This window comes from Salvelinus fontinalis, chromosome 30 (genome assembly GCF_029448725.1).
Source record: "Salvelinus fontinalis isolate EN_2023a chromosome 30, ASM2944872v1, whole genome shotgun sequence".
In the NCBI taxonomy this organism is placed as follows: domain Eukaryota; kingdom Metazoa; phylum Chordata; class Actinopteri; order Salmoniformes; family Salmonidae; genus Salvelinus; species Salvelinus fontinalis.
The window spans coordinates 35,831,654-35,856,553 of record NC_074694.1 but is presented as its reverse complement, the minus strand read 5'-3'; the positions used below and the strand labels follow the sequence as shown (position 1 = coordinate 35,856,553).

General features: G+C 40.2%; 1 protein-coding gene across 1 annotated transcript; it reads left to right on the top strand.

Annotated features, from left to right (window-relative positions):
- Positions 1 to 21,982: 21,982 nt before the first annotated feature.
- LOC129829128 (cholesterol 25-hydroxylase-like protein) lies at positions 21,983 to 23,366 on the top strand. The gene has a single exon (XM_055890681.1). It carries the CDS (start codon positions 22,122 to 22,124, stop codon positions 22,878 to 22,880), a length of 759 nt encoding a protein of 252 aa, XP_055746656.1. The 5' UTR covers positions 21,983 to 22,121; the 3' UTR covers positions 22,881 to 23,366.
- The last annotated feature ends 1,534 nt before the right edge of the window (positions 23,367 to 24,900 follow it).

Below are 24,900 nucleotides of genomic sequence, written 5' to 3'. Positions count from 1 at the left end.
AGGTAGGTGGTTTCACAGTGTTCGTTGTGGGTGATTGTCTCCTGTGTCTGTGTATATGTTTGCACCATACGGGACTGTTTACGGTTTGTTCGTTTTATGTAGTCTGTTCCTGTTCATTGCGTTCTTCACGTTATATGTAAGTTCGTCGTTCAGGTCTGTCTGCATCGTTTATTTGTTTTGTTTGTTTATGCAAGTTTAGTTTGTTTTTCCGTCGTGTTCAATAAATCATGTCATTTCACTACGCTGCGCCTTGGTTCGATCACTACTCCTCCTCTTCTGATGAAGAAGAGGAGGATAGCCGTTACAGAATCACCCACCAATCCAGAACCAAGCAGCGTAATATAGCAGAATATATGCTGAGTAGAGGAAGAACACAGTATTATATATGCATGCAATTAAACAATGTGTCTACTGTAAGTCATTACTGTATGTGTTTTACATACAGATCCAAACAGCTTTTAGTGAATGTGAATAATGTGTTGGGTACTGTGTCAAAACCTTTGAAATAGAAAAGGTTTGTAAAGGTTTGGGTCATTGAGGTTTTTGAGCTTCTCAGCATTACAACAACAGCATTACATAAAAATGCATTTCAACACAATATCTGTTTTAAGGTAATAGGCATTGCAACAGCAGGGTATTGTTGTGAAAGTACTAGGCAGATGATATGAATGATAGAGAATGGTGCGAATAATGATTGACTACTGCTCGGATTTATCATAGTTTGTGTGGGTTGGTGTGAGTCATACTTCAATGAAAAGACTTCTTTGTATTCACATTTCACACAGTTTAAGGAATTGGTTTAGATTTGAATTTGCCTGGTCTTGATGTACTCCAAGACTAACATTATCTGTCAGCAGTTTTTACTGTACACTGTCAAATATGTCCTGTACATTTTAGTGTATATATAGTAAATCTGCCTGCATGCGATTTATCCTTTCTGAGATCACCAGAGACCAATATTAAAGGTTCCTCAGGGAAATCTTTTTTATTTGAATTTAAATGTAACCTTTATTTAATTAGGCAAGTCAGTTAAGAACAAATTCTTATTTACAATGATGGCCTACACCAGTCAAACCCGGACGACGCTGGGCCAATTGTGCACTGCCCTATGGAACTCCCAATCATGGACGGTTGTGATACAGCCTGGATTCGAACCAGGGTATCTGTAGTGACGCCTCTAGCACTGAGATGCAGTGCTTTAGACTGCTGTACCACTCATGACCTATTTCTCTCATTTTAAACACATTCCTAAAAAATATTGTTTTACATGCAAACAAAGGTCAATTGACTCCCGAAACATTGATGCTTCTTGAGCCAATGAACCTCATGTATTCATGTATCTTGCAGGAATTTCTCAAGACCATGAAGTGTAAGGATGTTCATTTATAGTTATTGCTGATTGGTTAAAACCGAATTCCAGCCGTTGTCTATTCCACAAGTGTCCACCGACTAAATCTACAACGTTACAATGTCTATTTACTCTGTTCCTTCTGACTTCACAATCCACTGTCAAATCAGTCCAGCCAGGTCATTTACAGTTGAAGTCGGAAGTATACATACACCTTAGCCAAACACATTTAAACTCAGTTTTTCACAATTCCTGGCATTTCATCAGGGTAAAAAATTCCCTGTTTTAGGTCAGTTAGGATCACCACTTTATTTTAAGAATGTGAAATGTCAGAATAATAGTAGAGAGAATGATTTATTTCAGCATTTATTTATTTCATTACATTCCCAGTGGGTCAGAAGTTTACATACACTCAATTAGTATCTGGTAGCATTGCCTTTCAATTGTTCAAACGTTTCGGGGAGCATTCCACAAGCTTCCCACAATAAGTTGGGTGAATATGGGCCCATTCCTCCTGACAGAGCTGGTTTAACTGACTCAGGTTTGTAGGCCTCCTTGCTCGCACAAGATTTATCAGTTCTGCCCACACATTTTCTATGGGATTGAGGTCAGGGCTTTGTAATGGCCACTCCAATACCTTGACTTTGTTGTCCTTAAGCCATTTTGCCAGAACTTTTGAAGTATGCGTGAGGTCATTGTCCATTTGGAAGACCCATTTGCGACCGAGCTTTAACTTCCTGACTGATGTTTTGAGATGTTGCTTCAATACATCCACATCATTTTCCTGCCTCATGATGCCATCTATTTTGTGACGTGCACCAGTCCCTCCTGCAGCAAAGCACCCCCACAACATGATGCTGCCACGGTTGGGATGGTGTTTTTCAGCTTGCAAGCATCCCACTTTTTCCTCCAAACATAACGATGGGCATTATGGCCAAACAGTTCTATTTTTGTTTCATCAGAGCAGAGGATATGTCTTCAAAAAGTACGATCTTTGTCCTCATGTGCAGTTCTAACCGTATTCTGGCTTTTTTATGGTGGTTTTGGAGCAGTGGCTTCTTCCTTGCTAAGCAGCCTTTCAGGTTATTTTGATATAGGACTCGTTTTACTGTGGATATAGATTATTTTGTGCCTATTTCCTCCTGCATCTTCACAAGGTCCTTTGCTGTTGTTCTGGGATTGATTTGCACTTTTCTCACCAAAGTACGTTCATCTCTAGGAGACAGAACGCGTCTCCTGCCTAAGCGTTATGACGGCTGCGTGATCCCATGGTGTTTATACTTGTGTGCTATTGTTTGTACAGATGAACGTTGTACCTTCAGGCATTTGGAAATTGCTCCCAAGGATGAACCAGACATGTGGAGGTCTACAAATTGTTTTCTGAGGTCTTGGCTGATTTATTTTTATTTTCCCATGATGTCAAGCAAAGAGGCACTGAGTTTGAAGGTAGGCCTTGAAATACATCCACAGGTACACCTCCAATGGACTCAAATGATGTCAATTAGCCCTTCAGAAGCTTCTAAAGCCATGACATCATTTTATGGAATTGTTCAAGCTGTTTAAAGGCACTGTCAACTTCATGTATGTAAACTTCTGACCCAATGGAATTGTGATACAGTGAATTATAAGTGAAATAATCTGTCTGTAAACAATTGTTGTAAAAATTACTTGTGTCCTGCACAAAGTAGACTTGCCAAAACTATAGTTCGTTAACAAGAAATGTATGGAGTGGTTGAAAAACGAGTTTTAATGACTCCAACCTAAGTGTATGTAAACTTAGCAAACATAATCTCCACTACTTATTTTAATTTAACCAGGCAAGTCAGTTAATTACCATTTTTTATTTATAATGACAGCCAAGGAACAGTGGGTTAACTGCTTTGTTCAGGGGCATAATGACATATTTTTACCTTGTCAGTTCGGGGATTCGATCTAGCAACCTTTCAGTTATTGGCCCAACGCTCTAACCACTAGGCACACCTGCCTCACTCTCCTGCTTTCCCATAGTAATGAACGTGTCGGGAGTCGGGACGAGACAGACAAGCAGGTAGGCAGGCCGCATTCCTCAGCCAGTCGAAATCGTAAATCAGCTGGCATCATTTTTATGGATATATACAAAAAAATGTAAATTGAAAAAGGTAAAACGAAATTGAGCTAATTTGCTGTCTTTCCAGCTTCAGTTTGAAGTGATTGTTTTACTGTAGCTGTGTTGTTGGCTAGCTTCTTTGAATAACAGTGTCCTGGCGAGTAAGCAAATTTTCTATGCCAGGCAAAATTACGCCTCATTAGCTCATTGTTATGGTTGTATCCAAATAAATGTCACTAGAAAACAGCTTAAACAAATGCAAATGTAGCTACTTTGCTGTTATTCTGGCTGCACTTTTGGACGTGACAGTAAGTTAACCGTAGTTGGCTAGCTAGCAAGCAAGGGATAGAAACGTTGCCAGCCAGTATGGAAATGGAAATAAATTAATCAAAATAATGTTTTTAATTAAAATATGTCAATCATTATTTGAATATGTTGGTAACCTGTTGTATAAAAGTGATAATGCCCTCGGATCCAGTGTTTGGAGGATATATTGGCAGGGTTTGCCTAACACACCCGTGCCAATATATCCTCCAAACATCGGCTTATTGGGCATGATCATTTAATTGTAAGCTCAAGTTCAAGTGTTCTGAGATATTTGACGACACATCTTCCTGAAGACATTTGGAAGAAGAGAAAACACCCATGAGAACCATACAGCCAGAGGCTTGCCTTTGAATTCTTAAATTCTACAAGAAAAGTTTGAGAGTTGTGTGGTTAATCTTTGCTAGAGATATTTTACGGTGTATAAATCTTTCCTCTTTCACTACACAGCAAATTCTCCCGTGTTAAATTTACACTTAGAGTTTTAAGTTTAACACTAGTCCAGTGTCTATATGGTTCCACACTTTTCAGTGTTAAGTTAACACACTGGTTAGCGTAAACTAAAGCCTTATTGACATATTTCCCAAAGTGCCTTGCCTTTCGAGTGAATTGTAGAGTTGCAACCATCCACTTTCAGTCATGTGGCCTTGATTAAGTGAGATCCTAAGCAAATATTTTTTGTTCAAATTAAATGACCCAATAAAACAACTATTTCATAAGGCCTTATTCTGTGTGTCTAGTTTCATCCTAATACAGTGGCCTGAAACTCGTGGTTTTCAGACTACTTCAGGCCTGCAAGTCACATTATGTTAGCTTGCAAAGTAATGTGGAATTTCTTTTGGAATCCAGCCAGAGTGGGGATATCCAACACTTGGAATTTTTATTCAGCCACAACCTGAATTCAGAATGACTTTCAGATTGGGAAGACTAATAGTGGTAGTAAATGTACGAGGAAACAGCAATCCCACCTTTTTCATTGTCAATAATTCAATTTTGCCCATATTCTTGGTAAAGAATGTTAAGCTCACTGTGTCACGCCCTGACCTTAGTATTCTTTTTTTTCTTTATTATTTTTGGTTAGGTCAGGGTGTGACAAGGGTGATATATGTTTTTTGTCCTGTCTAGGGTTCTTGTATGTTTATGGGGTTGTTACTGGTCTAGGTGTTTTGTATGTCTATGGTTACCTAGATTGGTTCTCAATTAGAGGCAGCTGTTTGTCGTTGTCTCTGATTGGGAACCATATTTAGGCAGCCATATGCCTTGAGTATTTCGTGGGTGATTGTCTATGTTGATGTTGCATGTTTGCACTCAGTTTTATAGCGGTCACGTTCGGTTTTGTTATTTTGTATTGTTTGTTAAGTGTTCTTCATTATTAAAAGGAAGAATGTATTCTAATCACGCTGCACCTTGGTCTCATCACTATGACGATCGTGACAAACTGGCTTGAGACCACGAAATCAACCAAATCCACTAAAGAGCACTTCTAAGAAATCTATATTGAAAATTTGCTGCGATTGAATTTTTTTTAGGCTAAATTTAAAAAATATATATAGATTCATCATTATTTCTACACAGTTTCTGGAATATTTTTCATAAAAGACAATCATATACAAAAAATAAAAACAGAAAATATATATTTTTACTTAGACACTCCCGACCCATTCAAAACCTCTCGACCCACCAGTTGAGAATTGCTGACCGAAACCATCTAAACTGGAACAACCATTTCAGTAACGGGAGCAACAAGACCAAGTAACAGATTATTATTTGGGTAACAGTTATTTATATTTGGGTAGCATAAGATCGATTAATTAATCAATGAACATGCAAAACAAAGATATTGAATTAAAAAATGTTAAGCATCCAAACATTTTTTTGTTGCTAAATATGTGTCTCTGTCCCACCTTCCCTGAATGACGGGTGGCAACTGATATGGACAATAGTATCCATGTTAATTAGGCCCTTTCCAATGTTACTAGAATTAGGTTAAAGTTGTGCCAAAATACCCTGGTGACAGGATGCAGACATTTCCTGATTTCCCCATGAGGGAAGTACAGAATAAAGTCCACTTCTTATAAAACTGCAGTAATCAACCCTGACTCCCCCCCCCATCCACACTCCGAACCTCAAAATAAACATGAAGTTGCTAAAACCTCTAAAAAGGGAGAAGAAACACTTCCTGAGATGGACAATTTCCCAGAAGTAATTGGGGATTCTCGAACAGAAGAAGGAACAATACAACTCCGCAGTCATCAGACACAAATTTGCTGGTCTATGCAATGCAATACTCGACTTCGTAACACCCGTGCAAATATATCCTCCAGGACACCGGCTTCTCGGGCATTATCACTTTTTTACATTGGGTTACCAACATATTCAAATAATGATTGACATATTTTCATAAATGTTATTTTGATACATTTCTTCATACTATTTCATCCTTACACAAGATATCCTCTTAGTGATCCCTTCGCGTGCCAATCCTGTTTGACATCACCCAGTGAAATAGCAGTGAGCCAAATTCAAAAACAGAAATACTCTTAATAATAATAATTCATAAATCATACAAGTGTTATACACCGGTTTAAAGATTAACTTCTTGTTAATCCAGCCACAGTGTCAGATTTCAAAACAACTTTACGGCGAAAGCAAACCATGCTATTATCTGAGGACAGCACCCCAGCAAACATACATATGAAAATCATAATTCAAACCACCAGGCACAACACAAAAGTCGGAAATAACATATAATGCATGCCTTACCTTTGAATATCTTCTTCTGTTGGCACTCCAATATCTCCATTAAACATCACAAATGGTCCTTTTGTTCGATAAATTCTGCCGTTATATATCCAAAATGTCCATTTATTTGGCGTGTATGATTCAGAAAATACACCGGTTCCAACTCGTGCAACATGACTATACATTATCTAATTAGTTACCTGTAAACTTAAACCAAACATTTCAAACAACTTTCCTAATCCAACTTTAGGTATTTTTAAACGTAAATAATCAATCAAATTTAAGACGGAATAAACTGCGTTCAATACCGGAGGAAAACAAAGTGGAGCGTGCTTTTCAGGTCACGCGCCTCTATCTAACAGTACACTTCACTCGACCCTCGTTCTGAACAGGGATGCTTCTTTATTTCTCAAAGGAAAAACATCAACCAATTTCTAAAGACTGTTGACATCCAGTGGAAGGGATAGGAACTGCAAGCAACTGCCTTAGAATTCTAGATTCCCATTGAAAGCCCATTGAAAAGAGAGTGACCTAAAAAATAAATAAATCCTGGATGGTTTGTCTTTGGGGTTTTGCCTGCCAAATAAGTTCTGTTATACTCACAGACATCATTCAAACAGTTTTAGAAACTTCAGAGTGTTTCTATCCAAAACTAATAATAATATGCATATCCTAGCTTCTGGGCCTGAGTAGCAGGTAGTTTACTTTGTGTCTGGACTTAAAGTCCAGACACAAATCTAGGGTTGCTAGAGACGCGACCAAGTCGTTCAGTCTTTTTGTTCTGTATATATGGACGTGACCCAGTAGTTCGTTCTAAATGTTCCATTGCCATACTGGCTGGCAGCGGTCTTATCCCTTGCTTGCTAGCTAGCCAACTACGGCTAATTTACAGTAACGTCAAGAAGTTTAGCCAGAATAACAGCAAAGTAGCTGCTTTTGCATTTGTTTAAGCTGTTTTATAGTCACATTTGTGACTCACCACCGGGATTCGGTCTTATGTAGCAACATTTTAATTTCAGTGTTTTACATTGGATAAAAATAGAGACTCAGAGCTACAAAATTGTATATCATATACTGCATTTGAAGAAACAATGGGAACATAATTCTTCTTTGAAAGTTGATCAATTTGTAAACTCACTTTTGAGAACTGTCTTTCAATGTTTTGGTTCTACTATTGGAGCGCCCCCATTCAGCATTGTTCACACCCTCTTAACCCTTAACCCTTAGCCCAACCCATCTCTTTAGGGGTTGATCCGTGCGTTCTGTACTAACTTGCCAGCTACTTCCAGACATCTAAGAGAGAGAGAACAGCTCACTGAACATTATTCGCCCTTGGAGAGCTCGTTAGGCTGTTATGTTATCCAGAGCGTTGGTGACTGCAACTGTGCTGTCAGATTGTCCATTCGTAATTTCAGAGCGTTTCGAATTCAGAGCTCACACTGGACGCTCTGGCCAAAAAGTAGGGTTGTTCCGAAAGCTCTGACCTCACAACGACAGTCAAGCACCCAAGCTAACTGGCTAACATTGGCTAGCTACTTCCAGACATGTAATGAGAGAACACCCCACCCTGACCATTTTACTCCCCCTAGCAGAGCTGGTTATGCAGTTTTCATGTTATCCAGAGCATTGGTGACTGTAACTGTGCTGCTGGCAACAATTGAATTACGCTTTGTTGCCGACATTTACTGACACCGGCCATATTCAACGGGTGTTGAGCATTCAGAAAATGTATCAGTTATTCTGCGCTTTGGCACACTAAGACGAGAGTATTTTGTTAAGAAAAGTATCTAGATAGCTAGCTAGACTTGCGTTTTCTCCATCTCCTTAGCTACAGTATCATGTTCGAATTCCACTGATTTCAAAACTGGGTCCTCCAGAAAGTGGAGAGCATACACATAACGTTAGCTAGCGAGCCAGCCAGCTAACGTTAGCTAGCTAACAGTACCCTTTAACTAGGTTTATGCAGTTTTACTACGTGACACATTTTTTTTAAAGAAACGTTTGACACGATTACCTAGACATACTGACCAGCTCTAATAGACAGATGTGTGCTATATGGCTGACCAATCCAAACTCATCTCTCGGCATGTCCAGCCCACTCATTATCTCAGCCAATCATGGCTAGCGGGAAGGTTGCTGGCTTTTTCCGTGGCTAAACCAACTAGGCTCGTAATTTACATGTTTTATCCGTATTTACAGTAGGCATACAAGTTTGATATTAAGGCACATGAAAGTTCACATGTTCGAGAAGGCATTTCTGCCTATTTTTTTAATGTTCAAACAGCTCTCCTGTGAAGTCGTGACTTGCGACATACGCCTAGTTTCCTGAATCGGGTCACATTTATTTGGGTACATCCATAACAATGAGCTAATGAGGCGTGATTTTGCCTGGCATAGAACATGTGCTCACTCGTCAGGACACTGTTGTTCGGAGGAGCTAGCCAACAACACAGCTACAGTAACACAATCACGTCAAACTGAAGCTGGAAAGACAGCAAATTAGCTGCACTTTGTTGTACCTTCTTCAATTGACATTTTTTTGTATATATCCATTAAAATGATGCCAGCTGATTCATGATTTCAACTTGTTGAGAAATGCTGCCTGCCTGTCTGTGAAATCATGTCTAGATGCTTTCAATAATGGAGATCAAGCTTATAAGTTGCCTTGCTGGGCTGATGAGACAGTAAATTGCGCAGTCAGATGGAATAGAGTAAATAGGCAATTTATAGGCATGGATTTAGCTGGTGGCAATTTGTGGAATAGGCACTGGTTAGAATGCAATTTTAACCAATCAGCATTCAGGATTAGACCCACCCATTGTATAATTTATGACATTTTATTACATGTTTATGAACATGTAGGATTCTCTGTGAATATTATGATACGGTAGCATTTAGAGCAGTGTTATCCAGATAGTGGTTTGCGGCCCACTGGTGGGTCGCCACTAGTCCATGGGTTGTGGTCAAGTCTGGGTTGAGGTTAGAAGAGGAACTGGCTTTGTTTAATCACTGAGTCACAGGGGAACTCACAAAGTGGGGAACCACTGTTTGAAGCAATATCACACAGATTGAGAATATAATAGTTTTTCATGTCTGCTATTCGTGGTTCACTTTTACAGACAACAAGAAGGAAGATGGATCCTATGATCCTCTGTCTCTTCCCAAACCAAATTTGAACTACACTGATAGTGGGTAATAGCTGAGAATGATGTTTAGGTTTTGCTATGATGGTAAGTACTCAGGCTGAGAAGTCTTACGGATGTAGGATCTTAATTTGATCACTCCTTTGTTGAAGAGAATTTTCCTGTACTGCAGGAAATGCAAACGTGTAGTGCAGGTATTTACAAACTGGGGTATGCAATGCCGCGGGGGTATGCCAAATAAAAATGTGATTCACATTTTGTTTTAATTATAATAAAACATTTCTTCTGTTTATTTTTTTTGGGGGAAAATCCTTCACGTTTTTAAACAGTCCCATTTCCCATTGGAAACAATATTTTTCAATGGGGCTATACATTTGGGTGAGTTTTTTCTCTCGCCTGAGTAGCCTCGTTTCACTGCCAAAAATCAAATTAAACCATCTAGTGATCAGCGAAATAACAACACAATGTCAAATACAGGTAGCCTAGTCAAATAATTGACATCCAATCACATTAACTGTTACTGTCTCGTGGGAATTCTAGTAATGGTCTGTAATGTAATCAAAAATAAACTCAGCATTAAAAGAAACATCCTTTATTCAGGACCCTGTTTTTCAACGATAATTCGTAAATGAACCATAATCAATTAATGAACATGCACCTGTGGAACGGTCGTTAGACACTAACAGCTTACAGACGGTAGGCAACTAAGGTCACAGTTATGAATACTTAGTACACTAAAGAGGCCTTTCTACTGACTCTGAAAAACACAAAAAGAAAGATGCCCAGGGTCCCTGCTCATCTGCGTGAACATGCCTTAGGCATGCTGCAAGGAGGCATGAGGACTTCAGATGTGGCCAGGGCAATAAATTGCAAATGACTGTGAGATGCATAAGACAGCGCTACAGGGAGATAGGACAGACAGCTGATGGTCCTCGCAGTGGCAGACCATGTGTAACAACACCTGCACAGGATCGGTACATCCAAACATCACACCTGCGGGACAGGTACAGGATGGCAACAACAACTGCCCAAGTTACACCAGGAACGCACAATCCCTCCATCAGTGCTCAGACTGTACGCAATAGGCTGAGAGAGGCTGGACTGAGGGCTTGTAGGCCTGTTGTAAGGCAGGTCCTCACCAGACATCACCGGCAACAACGTCGCCTACGGGCACAAGCCCAACATCGCTGGACCAGACAGGACTGGCAAAAAGTGATCTTCACTGACGAGTCGCGGTTTTGTCTCACCAGGGGTGATGGTCGGATTAGCGTTTATCATCGAAGGAATGAGTGTTACACCGAGGCCTGTACTCTGGAGCGGGATCGATAGGGGGGTGGAGGTCCATCATGGTCTGGGGCGGTGTGTCACAGCATCATCGGACTGAGCTTGTTGTCATTGCAGGCAATCTCAACACTGTGAGTTACAGAGAAGACATCCTCCTCCCTCATGTGGTATCCTTCCTGCAGGCTCATCCTGAAATGACCCTCCAGCATGACAATGCCACCAGCCATACTGCTCATTCTGTGCGTGATTTCCTGCAGGACAAGAATGTCAGTGTTCTGCCATAGCCAGCGAAGAGCCCAGATCTCAATCCCATTGAGCACGTCTGGGACCTGTTGGATCGGAGGGTGAGGGCTAGGGCCATTCTCCCCAGAAATGTCCGGGAACTTGCAGGTGCCTTGGTGGAAGAGTGGGGTAACATCTCACAGCAAGAACTGGCAAATCTGGTGCAGTCCATGGAGAGGAGATGCACTGCAGTACTTAATGCAGCTGGTGGCCACACCAGATACTGACTGTTACTTTTGATTTTGACCCCCCCCCTTTGTTCAAGGAGACATTATTCCATTTCTGTTAGTCACGGAACTGGTTCAGTTTATGTCTCAGTTGTTGAATCTTGTTATGTTCATACAAATATTTACACATTTACACATTTACACAAGTTTGCTGAAAATAAACGCAGTTGACAGTGAGAGAACGTTTCTTTTTTCTCTCTCTAGGTGTCACTGAACTCATTACGCACACCTGATTCCATTTCCCTTGATTAGTAATTGTATATGTATGTGCCCTCTATTCACCATTTGTCTTGTCGGTTATTGTTCCCATGTCCGTGTGTTTTGTGAGTACCTGTGCTTTGTTGTTTCGGCTTTCGTACTGCGTGTATTGTGTACTCGTTATTACAGGTCTCGTCCCGTGTATTTATTAGAGGTTTAATCTCACTCTTTTGTTTGGGTTACATCCCTGTGTTTTTGTGTTTGTTTTGGGCGTCCCCGTGCCTTTCATGGCATGTTGAATTTTTGGGTGGAGTATTAAAACTAGAGGTCGACCGATTATGATTTTTCAACACCGATACCGATTATTGGAGGGCAAAAAAGCCGATGACGATTTATATATATATAAAAAAAAAAAAAGTAAATAAATGTTTTATATATATATATATATCATACACACACACACATTGTTGTAATAATGACAATTGCAACAATACTGAATGAACAATGAACACTTATTTTAACTTAATATTTACATTTACATTTAAGTCATTTAGCAGACGCTCTTATACACACACACACACACACAGCTCTGAAGTGACAACGATACTGAAGAGTCTGCTTAGGAGACAAATACTCTCAACTGTTTGAATAAAAATAGAGTTTTAAGTTACCTGTGATGAATGTTGAAAACAAAAACTTTAATTTCTATATGCAGGAAATCCTATTTTAATAATGGGCATGGTAAGAATTGACGACCAAAGTGCGAGTCATAATTCCCATGACACCTAGCAAAATCTGAAAAGCGGTTCCTTCATTTATTCCATAGGATATTTTTAGATTCACTTAAAATAAGGTCTGTGTTTCGTGTAGGCTTACACCACCTTGCCAATTTTATAACTAACTAGGACAAGGTAACTCTGATCAATGTTGGCTAAATATAAGCGAAGATTTAAAAAAAATTAGAGTAGAGTGGATTTATGAAAATATGTTGACAAACGTTACCTTATCCTAGTGAGATTTACACGGGTATCAAAACGTCGAGGCGGTTTAAGCCTGCACGAAACACAGACCTTATTTGAAGTAGATCAAGACAATCTCTATGGAAGACATGAACGGTAAAATAACGAAGGAACCCCTTTCAAGTTCAGCCGCAAGTTATTATTATAACGCGTCGACTATTTCTCTCTAAACCATATACCTTTGACTAATCCGGAAACTATCACCTCGAAAACAAAACGTTTATTCCCTTCCGTATTTTATCTAACGGGTGGCATCCATGAGTCTAAATATTCCTGTTACATTGCACAACCTTCAATGTTATGTCATAATTACGTAAAATTCTGGCAAATTAGTTCGCAAAGAGCCAGGCGGCCCAAACTGTTGCATATACTCTGACTCTGCGTGCAATGAACGCAAGAGAAATTACACAATTTCACCTCGTTAATATTGCCTGCTAACCTGGATTTCTTTTAGGTAAATATGCAGGTTTAAAAATATGTACTTGTGTATTGATTTTAAGAAAGGCATTGATGTTTATGGTTAAGTACACATTGGAGAAAAGACAGTCATTGATTGATTGTTTTTTATAAGATAAGTTTAATGCTAGCTAGCAATTTACCTTAGCTTACTGCATTCGCGTAACAGGCAGGCTCATCATGGAGTGCAATGTAATCAGGTGTTAGAGCTTTGGACTAGTTAACTGTAAGGTTGCAAGATTGGATCCCCCGAGCTGGCAAGGTTAAAAATCTGTCGTTCTGCCCCTGAGGCAGAACGTTCCTAGGCCGTCATTGAAAATAAGAATGTGTTCTTAACTGACTTGCCTAGTTAAATAAAGATTAAATAAAGGTGAAAAAAAAAAATATATCGATTTCCGATTGTTATGAAAACTTGAAATCGGCCATTCCGATTAATCGGTCGACCTCTAATTAAAACCCCCTATTTCGAATTCCTGCGCCTGTCTCCAATCATTTATACTACATGACACCTCTGGCCAATCCCACAAACACTCATCCACTTGTAACTTAAGACAGAAAACATGACTTTGTACGTCAACACACGTTTGAATAAGAAAAAGTTATTCTAGATTTTCCCCTAAGTGAATTTTATCTCTTGCGATAATATCTTCAGTTAAACACTAAAATGGGACGAATATGGTAATCTAGACTTCTGCCATTGCTTTAGTTTTGTAAAAGCTTAAAATAATGAAACTGATGCTCCTCTTCAGGACATCCATAGTTACTCATCTCCTGGAACTTACAAGATCATTGTGTCCTGAAAAAAGCTCAGAAACGAGGGCTCAATTCAATCTGTAGCGCTGAAGATCCGCTTTATAGCAAGGTTCACATTCAAAGGTAATTTCCGATTGAGCCAACGTATGCAGCTTTTACCGTGAATGCAGTCTCCGCTAACGCGGGAACTTTGCCTTTAAATTTATAGGGCTGTAGCGCAGCTCTTCAGCACTACAGATTGAATCGAGGCCTAAATGCCAAGTTTGTCCACAAAGGTTTTTGGATTCGACACACTGCCATAATAGCAGTCAAACTACAAACATAAACATCCATCTTAGTAGAGAGTTAATAAGTGGAGGAAAGAGTCATTTATAATCTCCACTGTGGTGAAATGTAATGTCTTCTATCTTGGTTGATGCATCAAATGCTGTCACTTATCCTTCCAAACAGAAAAATCGAAAACATCAATTTCAAAGATAAAAAATATATGGATCATACAGTAGTTTAATTGCGCACAGACACACACGCACACAGACACACACTGATGCTCACACTCACAAGATGCAAATTCAGACAGTGATCTAAAAAAGTGATAGGATAAAATTCATGTAAGACAACAATGTTCCTTTGCCCATTGACCTAAAGAAAAGATGTTACAATCAGCCTCTTTTTATTTTCCCTGAAGCCTTTCAAAAGGATAATACTGATCATCTTGCCAAAACCAAGCACCCTGACGCCACCCCTGTGCAGAAATGAAATTCTGCATGACGACCTTGCCATTGCGCAATAACACTTATCTTTATCGTTTACATTAAAATAATTTAATTTCTAATGGAAGGCTTCGTGTACAAAAAACACAAAGAATATATTCTGAGAGTAGGAAAAAGCATGCAATTAAACAATGTGTACTGAAATAGAAAAGCTTTGAAATTGTAAAGGTTTGGGTCATTGAGGTTTTTGAGCTTCTCAGCATTACAACAGCATTGCATAAAAATGCATTACAACACAATATCTGTTTTAAAGTAATAGGCATTGCAACAGCAGGGTATTGTTGTGAAAGTACTAGGCAGATGATATGAATGATAGAGAATGGTGCGAATAACGATTGAGTACTGCTCGGATTTATCATAGTTTGTGTGGGTTGGTGTGAGTCATACTTCAATGAAAAGACCTCTTTGTATTCACATTTCACACAGTTTAAGGAATTGGTTTAGATTTGAATTTGCCTGGTCTTAATGTACTCCAAGACTGTAACATTATCTGTCAGCAGTTTTTACTGTACACTGTCATATGCCCTGTATATTTTAGTGTATACAGTGGGGAGAAGAAGTATTTGATACACTGCCGATTTTGCAGGTTTTCCTACTTACAAAGCATGTAGAGGTCTGTAATTTTTATCATAAGTACACTTAAACTGTGAGAGACGGAATCTAAAACAAAAATCCAGAAAATCACATTGTATGATTTTTAAGTAATTAATTTGCATTTTATTGCATGACATAAGTATTTGATACATCAGAAAAGCAGAACTTAATATTTGGTACAGAAACCTTTGTTTGCAATTACAGAGATCATACGTTTCCTGTAGGTCTTGACCAGGTTTGCACACACTGCAGCAGGGATTTTGGCCCACTCCTCCATACAGACCTTCTCCAGATCCTTCAGGTTTCGGGGCTGTCGCTGGGCAATACAGACTTTCAGCTCCCTCCAAAGATTTTCTATTGGGTTCAGGTCTGGAGACTGGCTAGGCCACTCCAGGACCTTGAGATGCTTCTTACGGAGCCACTCCTTAGTTTCCCTGGCTGTGTGTTTCGGGTCGTTGTCATGCTGGAAGACCCAGCCACGACCCATCTTCAATGTCCTTACTGAGGGAAGGAGGTTGTTGGCCAAGATCTCGCGATACATGGCCCTATCCATCCTCCCCTCAATACGGTGCAGTTGTCCTGTCCCCTTTGCAGAAAAGCATCCCCAAAGAATGATGTTTCCACCTCCATGCTTCACGGTTGGGATGGTGTTCTTGGGGTTGTACTCCTCCTTCTTCTTCCTCCAAACACGGCGAGTGAAGTTTAGACCAAAAGCTCTTTTTGTCTCATCAGACCACATGACCTTCTCCCATTCCTCCTCTGGATCATCCAGATGGTCATTGGCAAACTTCAGACGGGCCTCGTCATGCGCTGGCTTGAGCAGGGGGACCTTGCGTGCGCTGCAGGATTTTAATCCATGATGGCGTAGTGTGTTACTAATGGTTTATTTTGAGACTGTGGTCCCAGTTCTCTTTGGTCCAAGGTCTTGCCGTGTAGTTCTGGGCTGATCCCTCACCTTCCTCATGATCATTGATGCCCCACGAGGTGAGATCTTGCATGGAGCCCCAGACCGAGGGTGATTGACCGTCATCTTGAACTTCTTCAATTTTCTAATAATTGCGCCAACAGTTGTTGCCTTCTCACCAAGCTGCTTGTCTATTGTCCTGTAGCCCATCCCAGCCTTGTGCAGGTCTACAATTGTATCCCTGATGTCCTTACACAGCTCTCTGGTCTTGGCCATTGTGGAGAGGTTGGAGTCTGTTTGATTGAGTGTGTGGACAGGTGTCTTTTATACAGGTAACGAGTTCAAACAGGTGCAGTTAATACAGGTAGTGGAGTGGAGAACAGGAGGGCTTCTTAAAGAAAAACTAACAGGTCTGTGAGAGCCGGAATTCTTACTGGTTGGTAGGTGATCAAATACTTATGTCATGCAATAAAATGCAAATTAATTACTTAAAAATCATACAATGTGATTTTCTGGATTTTTAGATTCCGTCTCACAGTTGAAGTGTACCTATGATAAAAATTACAGACCTCTACATGCTTTGTAAGTAGGAAAACCTGCAAATCGGCAGTGTGTCAAATACTTGTTCTCCCCACTGTATATAGTAAATCTGCCTGTGTGTGATTTATACTTTCTGAGGTCACCAGAGACCAATAAGTGCTCCTCAGTAAACCTTTGATAATCATGATCTCTTTCTCTTGTTTTGAGCACATTCCTAGAAAATATTGTTTTAAAAGCAAACAAAAGTTCAGTGGTGGCCTAAACATTGATTCCTCTTGAATCAAGTTTAAAGAACCTTGTGTTTTAATGTTTCTTGAAAGAATTGACATTTTTCAAGACCATGATGCGTAAGAATGTTTATTTATAGTTGTAAGCTCCAGCTCAGTGTTCTGAGATATTTAATGACATACACTGGCTTGCGAAAGTATTCACCCCCCATTCACCCCCATTTTTCCCATTTTGTTGCCTTACAACCTGGAATTAAAATTGATTTATGGGGGGTTTGTATCATTCGATTTACACAACATGCCTACCACTTTGAAGATGCAATTTTTTGTTGTTGTGTGAAACAAACAAGAAATAAGACAAATAAACAGAACTAGAGCGTGCATAACTATTCACCCCCCCCCCCCCCCCTCCCCAAAGTCAATACATTGTAGAGCCACCTTTTGCAGCAATTACAGTTGCAAGTCTCTTGGGGTATGTCTCTATAAGCTTGGCACATCTAGCCACGGTGATTTTTGCCCATTCTTCAAGGCAAAACTGCTCCAGCTCCTTCAAGTTGGATGGGTTCCGCTGGTGTACAGCAATCTTTAAGTCATACCACTGATTCTCAATTGGATTGAGGTCTGGGCTTTGACTAGGCCATTCCAAGACATTTAAATGTTTCCCCCTAAACCACTCGAGTGTTGCTTTAGCAGTATGCTTAGGGTCATTGTCCTGCTGGAAGGTGAACCTCCATCCCAGGGTCAAATCTCTGGAAGACTGAAACAGGTTTCCCTCAAGAATTTCCCTTTATTTAGCGCCATCCATCATTCCTTCAATTCTGACCATTTTCCCAGTCTCTGCCGATGAAAAACATCCCCACAGCATGATTCTGCCACCACCATGCTTCACTGTAGGGATGGTGCCAGGTTTTCTCCAGATGTGACGTTAGTCATTCAGGCCAAAGAGTTAAATATTGGTCTCATCAGTCAAAATAATCTAGTTTCTCATGGTCTCAGAGTCCTTAAGGTGCCTTTTGGCAAACTCCAAGCAGACTGTCATGTGCCTTTTTACTGAGGAGTCGCTTCCGTCTGGCCACCCTACCATAAAGGCCTGATTGGAGGAGTGCTGCAGAGATGGTTGTCCTTCTGAAAGGTTCTCCCATCTCCACAGAGGAACTCTGGAGCTCTGTCAGAGTGACCATCGGGTTCTTGGTCACCTCCCTGACCAAGGCCTTTCTCCCCCGATTGAAAGAGTCTTCCATTTAAGAATGATGGAGGCCACTGTGTTCTTGGGGACCTTCAATGCTGCAGAAATGTTTTGGTACACTTCCCAAGAGCTGTGCCTTGACACAATCCTGTGTCAAGAGCTCTATGGACAATTCCTTCAACCCTATGGCTTGCTTTTTGCTCTGAGATGCACTGTCAACTGTCGGACCTTGTGTAGACAGATGTGTGTCTTTCCAAATCATGTCCAATCAATTGAATTTACCACAGGTGAACTCCAATCAAGTTGATAAATGGAAACAGATGCACTTGAGCTCAATTTAGAGTCTCATATCAAAGGGTCTGAATACTTATGTAAATAAGGTATTTGCAAAAAAAAGTAATACCTGTTTTCGCATTGCCATTATGGGGTATTGTGTGTAGATTGATGAGGATTATTGTTAGAATATTTTATCAAGGGTTAAGATAAATGATTAAATAATTCTACCCAGAAACTTAACCATCAGGATTATTTGTTTGGTAGCATGGGGGGGTAGAAAGGAATGTCTGTGTGTGTGCCTAAAGAAAACTAAGGGATCATTAACCTATGGTTGAACCTCTAAGCTATAACTCTGTGGAGATAAGGTAGAATAGTTCAAGTTCAAGGGGGGGTGGGGCTGGAACTGTCAGCTAAGGGGTAATAAACTGGTAAAAGGCTTCAGGAGATAATCCAGATTAGTGTATATGTATGTGCGTTAGTAATAGAAGAGATAAAAAGAACGGTTTTGTACGTCAGAGTACTCTCGAGAATAAACACTATTGATTAATTTGGACACGGGTCTATATCTATTTTATGCAAATAAGGATCTTACATATTCTTAGAAATGGACAGAGTGTTTGCTTTGTATAATTAAATTGGTTAATGAACTGTAACGACGGGTGAGTGAAATGAGTGAGGAGTCAAATGCAGAGAGCGAAATGAACGGGAAAACGCTTTAATATCCTTCCAAAACGTAACAGGTCCAAAACATGGGTGAATGCCCAAAACACTGGCGCTAAACAAACCCCAAACCTCGTTACAAACACTGGACAGCGAAAACCCAAAACAAGACACGATACATCACCAAACGTAACAACCAACAAGCCCGCACAAACACCAGCGGGCAAAACGAACATAAATAGCACCCATCCCAAAACCCCAACAAGGAACAGGTGAAAACAATTAGACAGAAATAAACGAAAAGGAAAAAGGGATCGGTGGCAGCTAGTAGACCGGCGACGAACGCCACCCGAACAGGAAGGGGAGCCACCTTCGGTGGTATTTGTGATATGAACATATAGGAAACCAATTCCTTCATCAATTATTTTTTAAATCCATTTTAGAATAAGGCTGTAACGTAACAAAATGTGGAAAGTCAAGGGGTCTGAATACTTTCCGAATGCAGTGTACCACCAATGACTGTATTTGTTAGTGACAGAGAAATAGTTGTGGCATTCATCCATTTTCAGTCCTGTGGCCTTAACCAAATGAACTCCTAAATGAATATGTTATCATTCAAATGATATGATTTTACCCAATAAAGCACATATTTCATAAGACCTTATTTTATGGGCATAGTTCTACCTTAATACAGTGGCCTGAAAGTCATGGTTTTCAGGCCACATCAGGCCTGCAAGTCACATTATGCTGGCTTGCAAAGTGATGAGTAATTCCTTTGGAATCCAGCCAGAGTGGGGATATCCAACATTTAGAATTTTTATTCACCCACAACCTGAATTCAGATTGACTGCCTGGTTGGGAACACTAAGATATGAGACTACCTAAACCAGTGGTTCTCGACAGGTTTTGCCTCGAGACCCGAATTGAACCAGGTTGTCTGTCGTTATCCAATATTCACAAAGGATTTTTTTGTTGCCAAAATGCAATCTGGAAAACTGTTTTTAATGCTATATTGATAGTAAATGTACCAATTATTGGACAAGGGAACAACAATCCCACCTTTTTCATTGTCAATAATAAAATGTTGCCTATATTCGTGATGAAGAATGTTAAGCTCACTGGTTTGAGACCACAAAATCAAGCAAATCTGCTAAATAGTGGCGCTAATAACTCTATATTGAAAATATACTGTGATTGAAGACATAGTTCAGAGGTTAAATTGTTTAAAAATATAGATTCATTATCATTTCTACACAGTTTCTGGAGTATCTAAAAATCTGCCTGCAATAGGGCATGGTGGGAAATATGATAATGATGTGCGTGGTTTTTGTTTACACCAACACCGTTTTTTTTTACACCAATAGGTGTTAATCTTACACTTACAGAGTCCATGTAACACCCGAATCAACACTAGAAATGTTACACTGCAAAATCAACACGAGGTAACACTGGCCAATTTGCTGTGTATAGATCAACACTCGCTGTTTGTTTGTTATATGCATAGTTATATGCATAGTCACTTCGCCCCCACCTTCATGTACAGATTACCTCAACTAGCCTGGACCCCCGCACACTGACTCGGTACCGGTGCCCCCCTGTATATAGCCTCGTTATTCTTATTGTGTTACTTTTATTATTGCTTTTTATTTTAGTCTACTAGGTAAATATTTTCTTCTTCTTGAAATGCACTGTTGTTTAGGGGCTTGTAAGTAAGCATTTCACGGTAAAGTCTACACTTGTGGTATTCGGCGCATGTGACAAATAACATTTGATTTGATTTGATCAATATAAAGTGGTTCACTAAGGACATTGGTTGTAGAAGGCAGATTGTGTGATTGAGGATGGAGCCAAAATAAACCCACAGATCCGGTCGGCACTGTCACAGATAGGATCCGAATTGAGATTTGGGAATGTGCGTGAGGTAAGCTTGGAAAGTACACACTGGATTTTCCGAAATGGGAGGATCTCAATTTGTAACCTGACTCCAAAGAACCAGTCAAGACAAGTGGAACTGAACTTACCTTATCTTATCTCAGAAAGGGAGAGTCACCACTTGACTCACTCCCGCTCTCTCCTTGTGCTGTCATGTGTGTGAACATTAAAGATGCCTCTGATATGATGGGTTCCTGTGTAACCTGCTTAAAAATGTTTAAAAGTGTGAATCGTAGGTTAGATGGATAGACTTTTAAGTGGAGATGAGGATGGATTATAGACCCGAACTAACCCCTAGTTAGTTTCAACAGGCAGTTTACAGAAAGTTATCTTGACATTCCTCATAATGCATACAAAATGTTGTAATTACTTTGGTTTTGTGAACAGATGTTTATCAGGAGCAGGGCTTGATAGATCATAAATGACTAATGGTCTATTATCCAGCTATTCACTCTGAATACCAAGGCAGTCGACCATTCAACATCCGGAATGAGAGGTTTCATTTTCTGTTTGACCTCTGGCACTGACATAATACTGTTCAGAAACACATCCCTAGTACTGATGAATGGAAAGTTCCTTTCATCACACATTGGAATGTGAATAGAAGGCAAATGAGTGGAATGGAAACAGAAAGCAATCAACAGCACCACCTACTGTTTGCATAGTCACTATGCCTAGTTCTCAGCTCTCACAGGAATTCTGCTACACAGGTTAAGTCATCAGAGGGTCACGGCTCTGTTGTAACAGTGGTAAAGTCTCTCTGACTGTCAGTGGGTCAGACCTCCATCAGCTCTCACCACGTCGTTTGCTCCTGGCAAAATAAAAATGTTCAACCCACCTCATTTGATATACCTTAGCTTGATATACCTTAGCTTAGAACAACACTCATTTCTGGTTATAAATGTATTTATTTAATGATTGTATTGAGATTTTTATTGCAGGCACACAGAACAATCATACTCCGAATCAGATAACGGAGCTAAGTGTGGAATAAGTCAAGGGGTATGAATACTTTCTGAAGACACTGTAAAAGGTCAACAGGAAGTTTAGTAAGGCTATATAAGGACATGTGTGGGCGGATACTTTTCACAGAGAACTCATAAAAAGGGAGAGCTTTTGCAGGAGGTTGTTTAAACACGCACGTCAAGCTCACACACAAGACTGAACACAATGCTTCTACAGAGCCTATGGGGCTTCATACTGGGATATAATGTGTGGCTCAGATCACCTTTCTTCCCTGTGCTTTTCTCCCTCAGTGTCTACCTCACCTTCTGCCTGCCCTTCGTGGTGCTGGACCTCCTCTCCCCCAGGCTGGCCTGGATCAGGACCTTTAAGATCCAGCAGAATAGCCATGTCTCCTGGACCATGATGTGGAGCTGCCTGGCTCACTCCCTCTACAACCATGTAGTGTTCCTCTTCCCTCTCACTGTGCTGCACTGGTTCTGGAGACCAGCCAGCTTCATGCCCGAGGCCCCCGGAACGCTGCGTCTCATCTGGGACGTGGTCGCCTGCCTCCTGCTGTTCGACTTTCAATATTTCATCTGGCATCTGCTGCACCATAAGGTGCCCTGGCTGTACCGGACATTCCACAAGGTGCATCACAAGCACACATCCACCTTCGCCCTGACCACTGAGTACTCTGGGGCCTGGGAAACCCTGTCACTGGGATTCTTCGCTGGGGTCAACCCTCTGCTGCTGGGCTGCCACCCCCTGACAGAAATGCTCTTCTATGTTCTGAATATCTGGCTTTCTGTGGAGGACCACTCTGGCTATGACCTGCCCTGGTCCACGCATAGACTGGTGCCCTTTGGGCTCTACGGTGGAGCTCCACACCACGACCTGCACCATCTGAAGTTCAAGTCCAACTATGCTCCGTACTTCACACATTGGGACAGGGTTTTTGGGACATTGCACAAGCATTCAGACTGAATTTGTGCACAGAAGAAAGTGCAATTGGACATCTTGAATATCTTTTATGTTAAAAGGATGGGATGCAGAGAGCATCACTTTGTGATATATTGTATTATATGTCGATGTTATTTAGCATAGTAAAGATAAAGCTGTATTTAATAAAATTATTTTTAATTAAATGTGTTATTTATAATGGCATAGCCTGACTGCAGATTTTCTATGACTGTTGTATATTAAAGATTCATGCAATGGACTCTACAATGTACAAACATTTTCAGGTCAAATTTAAAACCTGGTTAAATGAACCAGTTTAGTCAGATCTATCCGAATGAATTTGACTGGGATTGAATGACTGCAGACTGTTGTGAATGATTGTGTTGACTTCTCAGTGCTACCGGGTGAGCATCACAGAACAACATGTTCAGCTGTTTCAAGCTGTATGCAGCATTAACAAGAGATAACCCCCAACATTTTAGTTACAAAGCAAGGAGCAATAAAACTTATAACCAAAAATGTGTGTGGCTCGCTTTCATTAATCAAAATGTTTCTGTACGTAAGCCTATTTGTTTTACAATGTTTTTGATTCATGGAGATGCCAATTTTCAGATACAGCAACGCTGCATGCTGGACAACCATGATGGTTTCATATGATGTATATATACATAAGTATAATTTACGTACAGTAATTTGAAACCCATGAGTGTGCCACCGTGCACCAAAGAGATTTATATTGATGCATGTTTCTACTAGTGGTCCATTAGGGCTCGAGACACTTTTAAGAGGCAGATGACTCATAAATCATGTGGTCTAAGTAGAAGGTTTCTTCTCAAGAAAGTCTTGCTGCATCGCAAATGTGTTATTTTGTTAATCGTGACCTTGTGATCAAAAGAGGTCAATGCTCATTACAAGATCGAGGAGTTTTTTTCTGGACCATGTGACCTGAACATGATCAAAATGTTTAAACATTAGCATGTACTCATTTTATGAATTTCTAACAAACAGTTTTCTTTCTTAATTTCTATATATGGACAATAGTATTCATGTTAATTAGGCCCTTTCCAATATTACTGGAATCAGGTGAAAGTTGTGCCAAAATCCACTGGTGACAGGATGCAGACATTTCCTGACCTCCCCGCGAGGGGAAATACAGAATGAAGTCCACTATTTATAAAAGTGCAGTAATCAACCTTGCCCCCATCCACACTTTCAAACCAAATATGAATTCGCCAAAGCCTCATCTAAAAAGGGAAAAGGACATCTTCCTGAGATTGACAATTGAGAATTTCCCAGAAGTAATTGGAGAATTCCCGAACAGGAGAAGGAACAATACAATTCTGCAGACAAAACAGAGCCATCAGACACTAATTTCCTGGCTTATGCAATACACTGTATGACATGTTCTGAATATATCTTTGTGAACATGTAGGATTCTTTGTGAATGTTATGATAGTATTTAGAGCAGTATTTTCCAGATATTGGTTTGCGGCCCACTGGTGTGTTGCCACTGGTCCATGAGTTGTGGTCAACACTGGGTTGAGGTCACAAGAGGCACTGGCATTTTTGTATTTTTTTATTATTTCACTTTTATTTAACTAGGCAAGTCAGTGAATCACAGAGGATCTCACAAAGTGGGGAACCACTGTTTGAAGCAATATCACACAGATTGAGAATATTATATTATTTAGTGTTTGCAATTCATGGTTCACTTTTAAAGACAACTAGAAGTGCGATGTATCCTAAGATCCTCTGTCTCTTTCTAAAACAAAGCTGAACAACATTGCTATTGGATAATATGTGAGAATGATGGTGTTTAGGTTTTGCTATGATGGTGAGTACTCCGGCTGAGATGAGTCTTACAAATCAAATCCAATTTTATTTGTCACGTGCCAAATACAACAGGCGTTGTACCTTACAGTGAAATCAACCATTGTGTATGGGATAAGCTTGGAAAATATTTCCAGCAATGGGAGGATCACAGTTTGTAACCTAACTCCAAAACCCAAAAGACAAGTCAAGACAAGTATAAACAGATGCTTAT

Coding starts and splice junctions, on each gene's coding strand:
- LOC129829128 (XM_055890681.1), top strand. CDS start 22,122: ATGCTTCTACAGAGCCTATGGGGCTTCATACTGGGATATAATGTGTGG.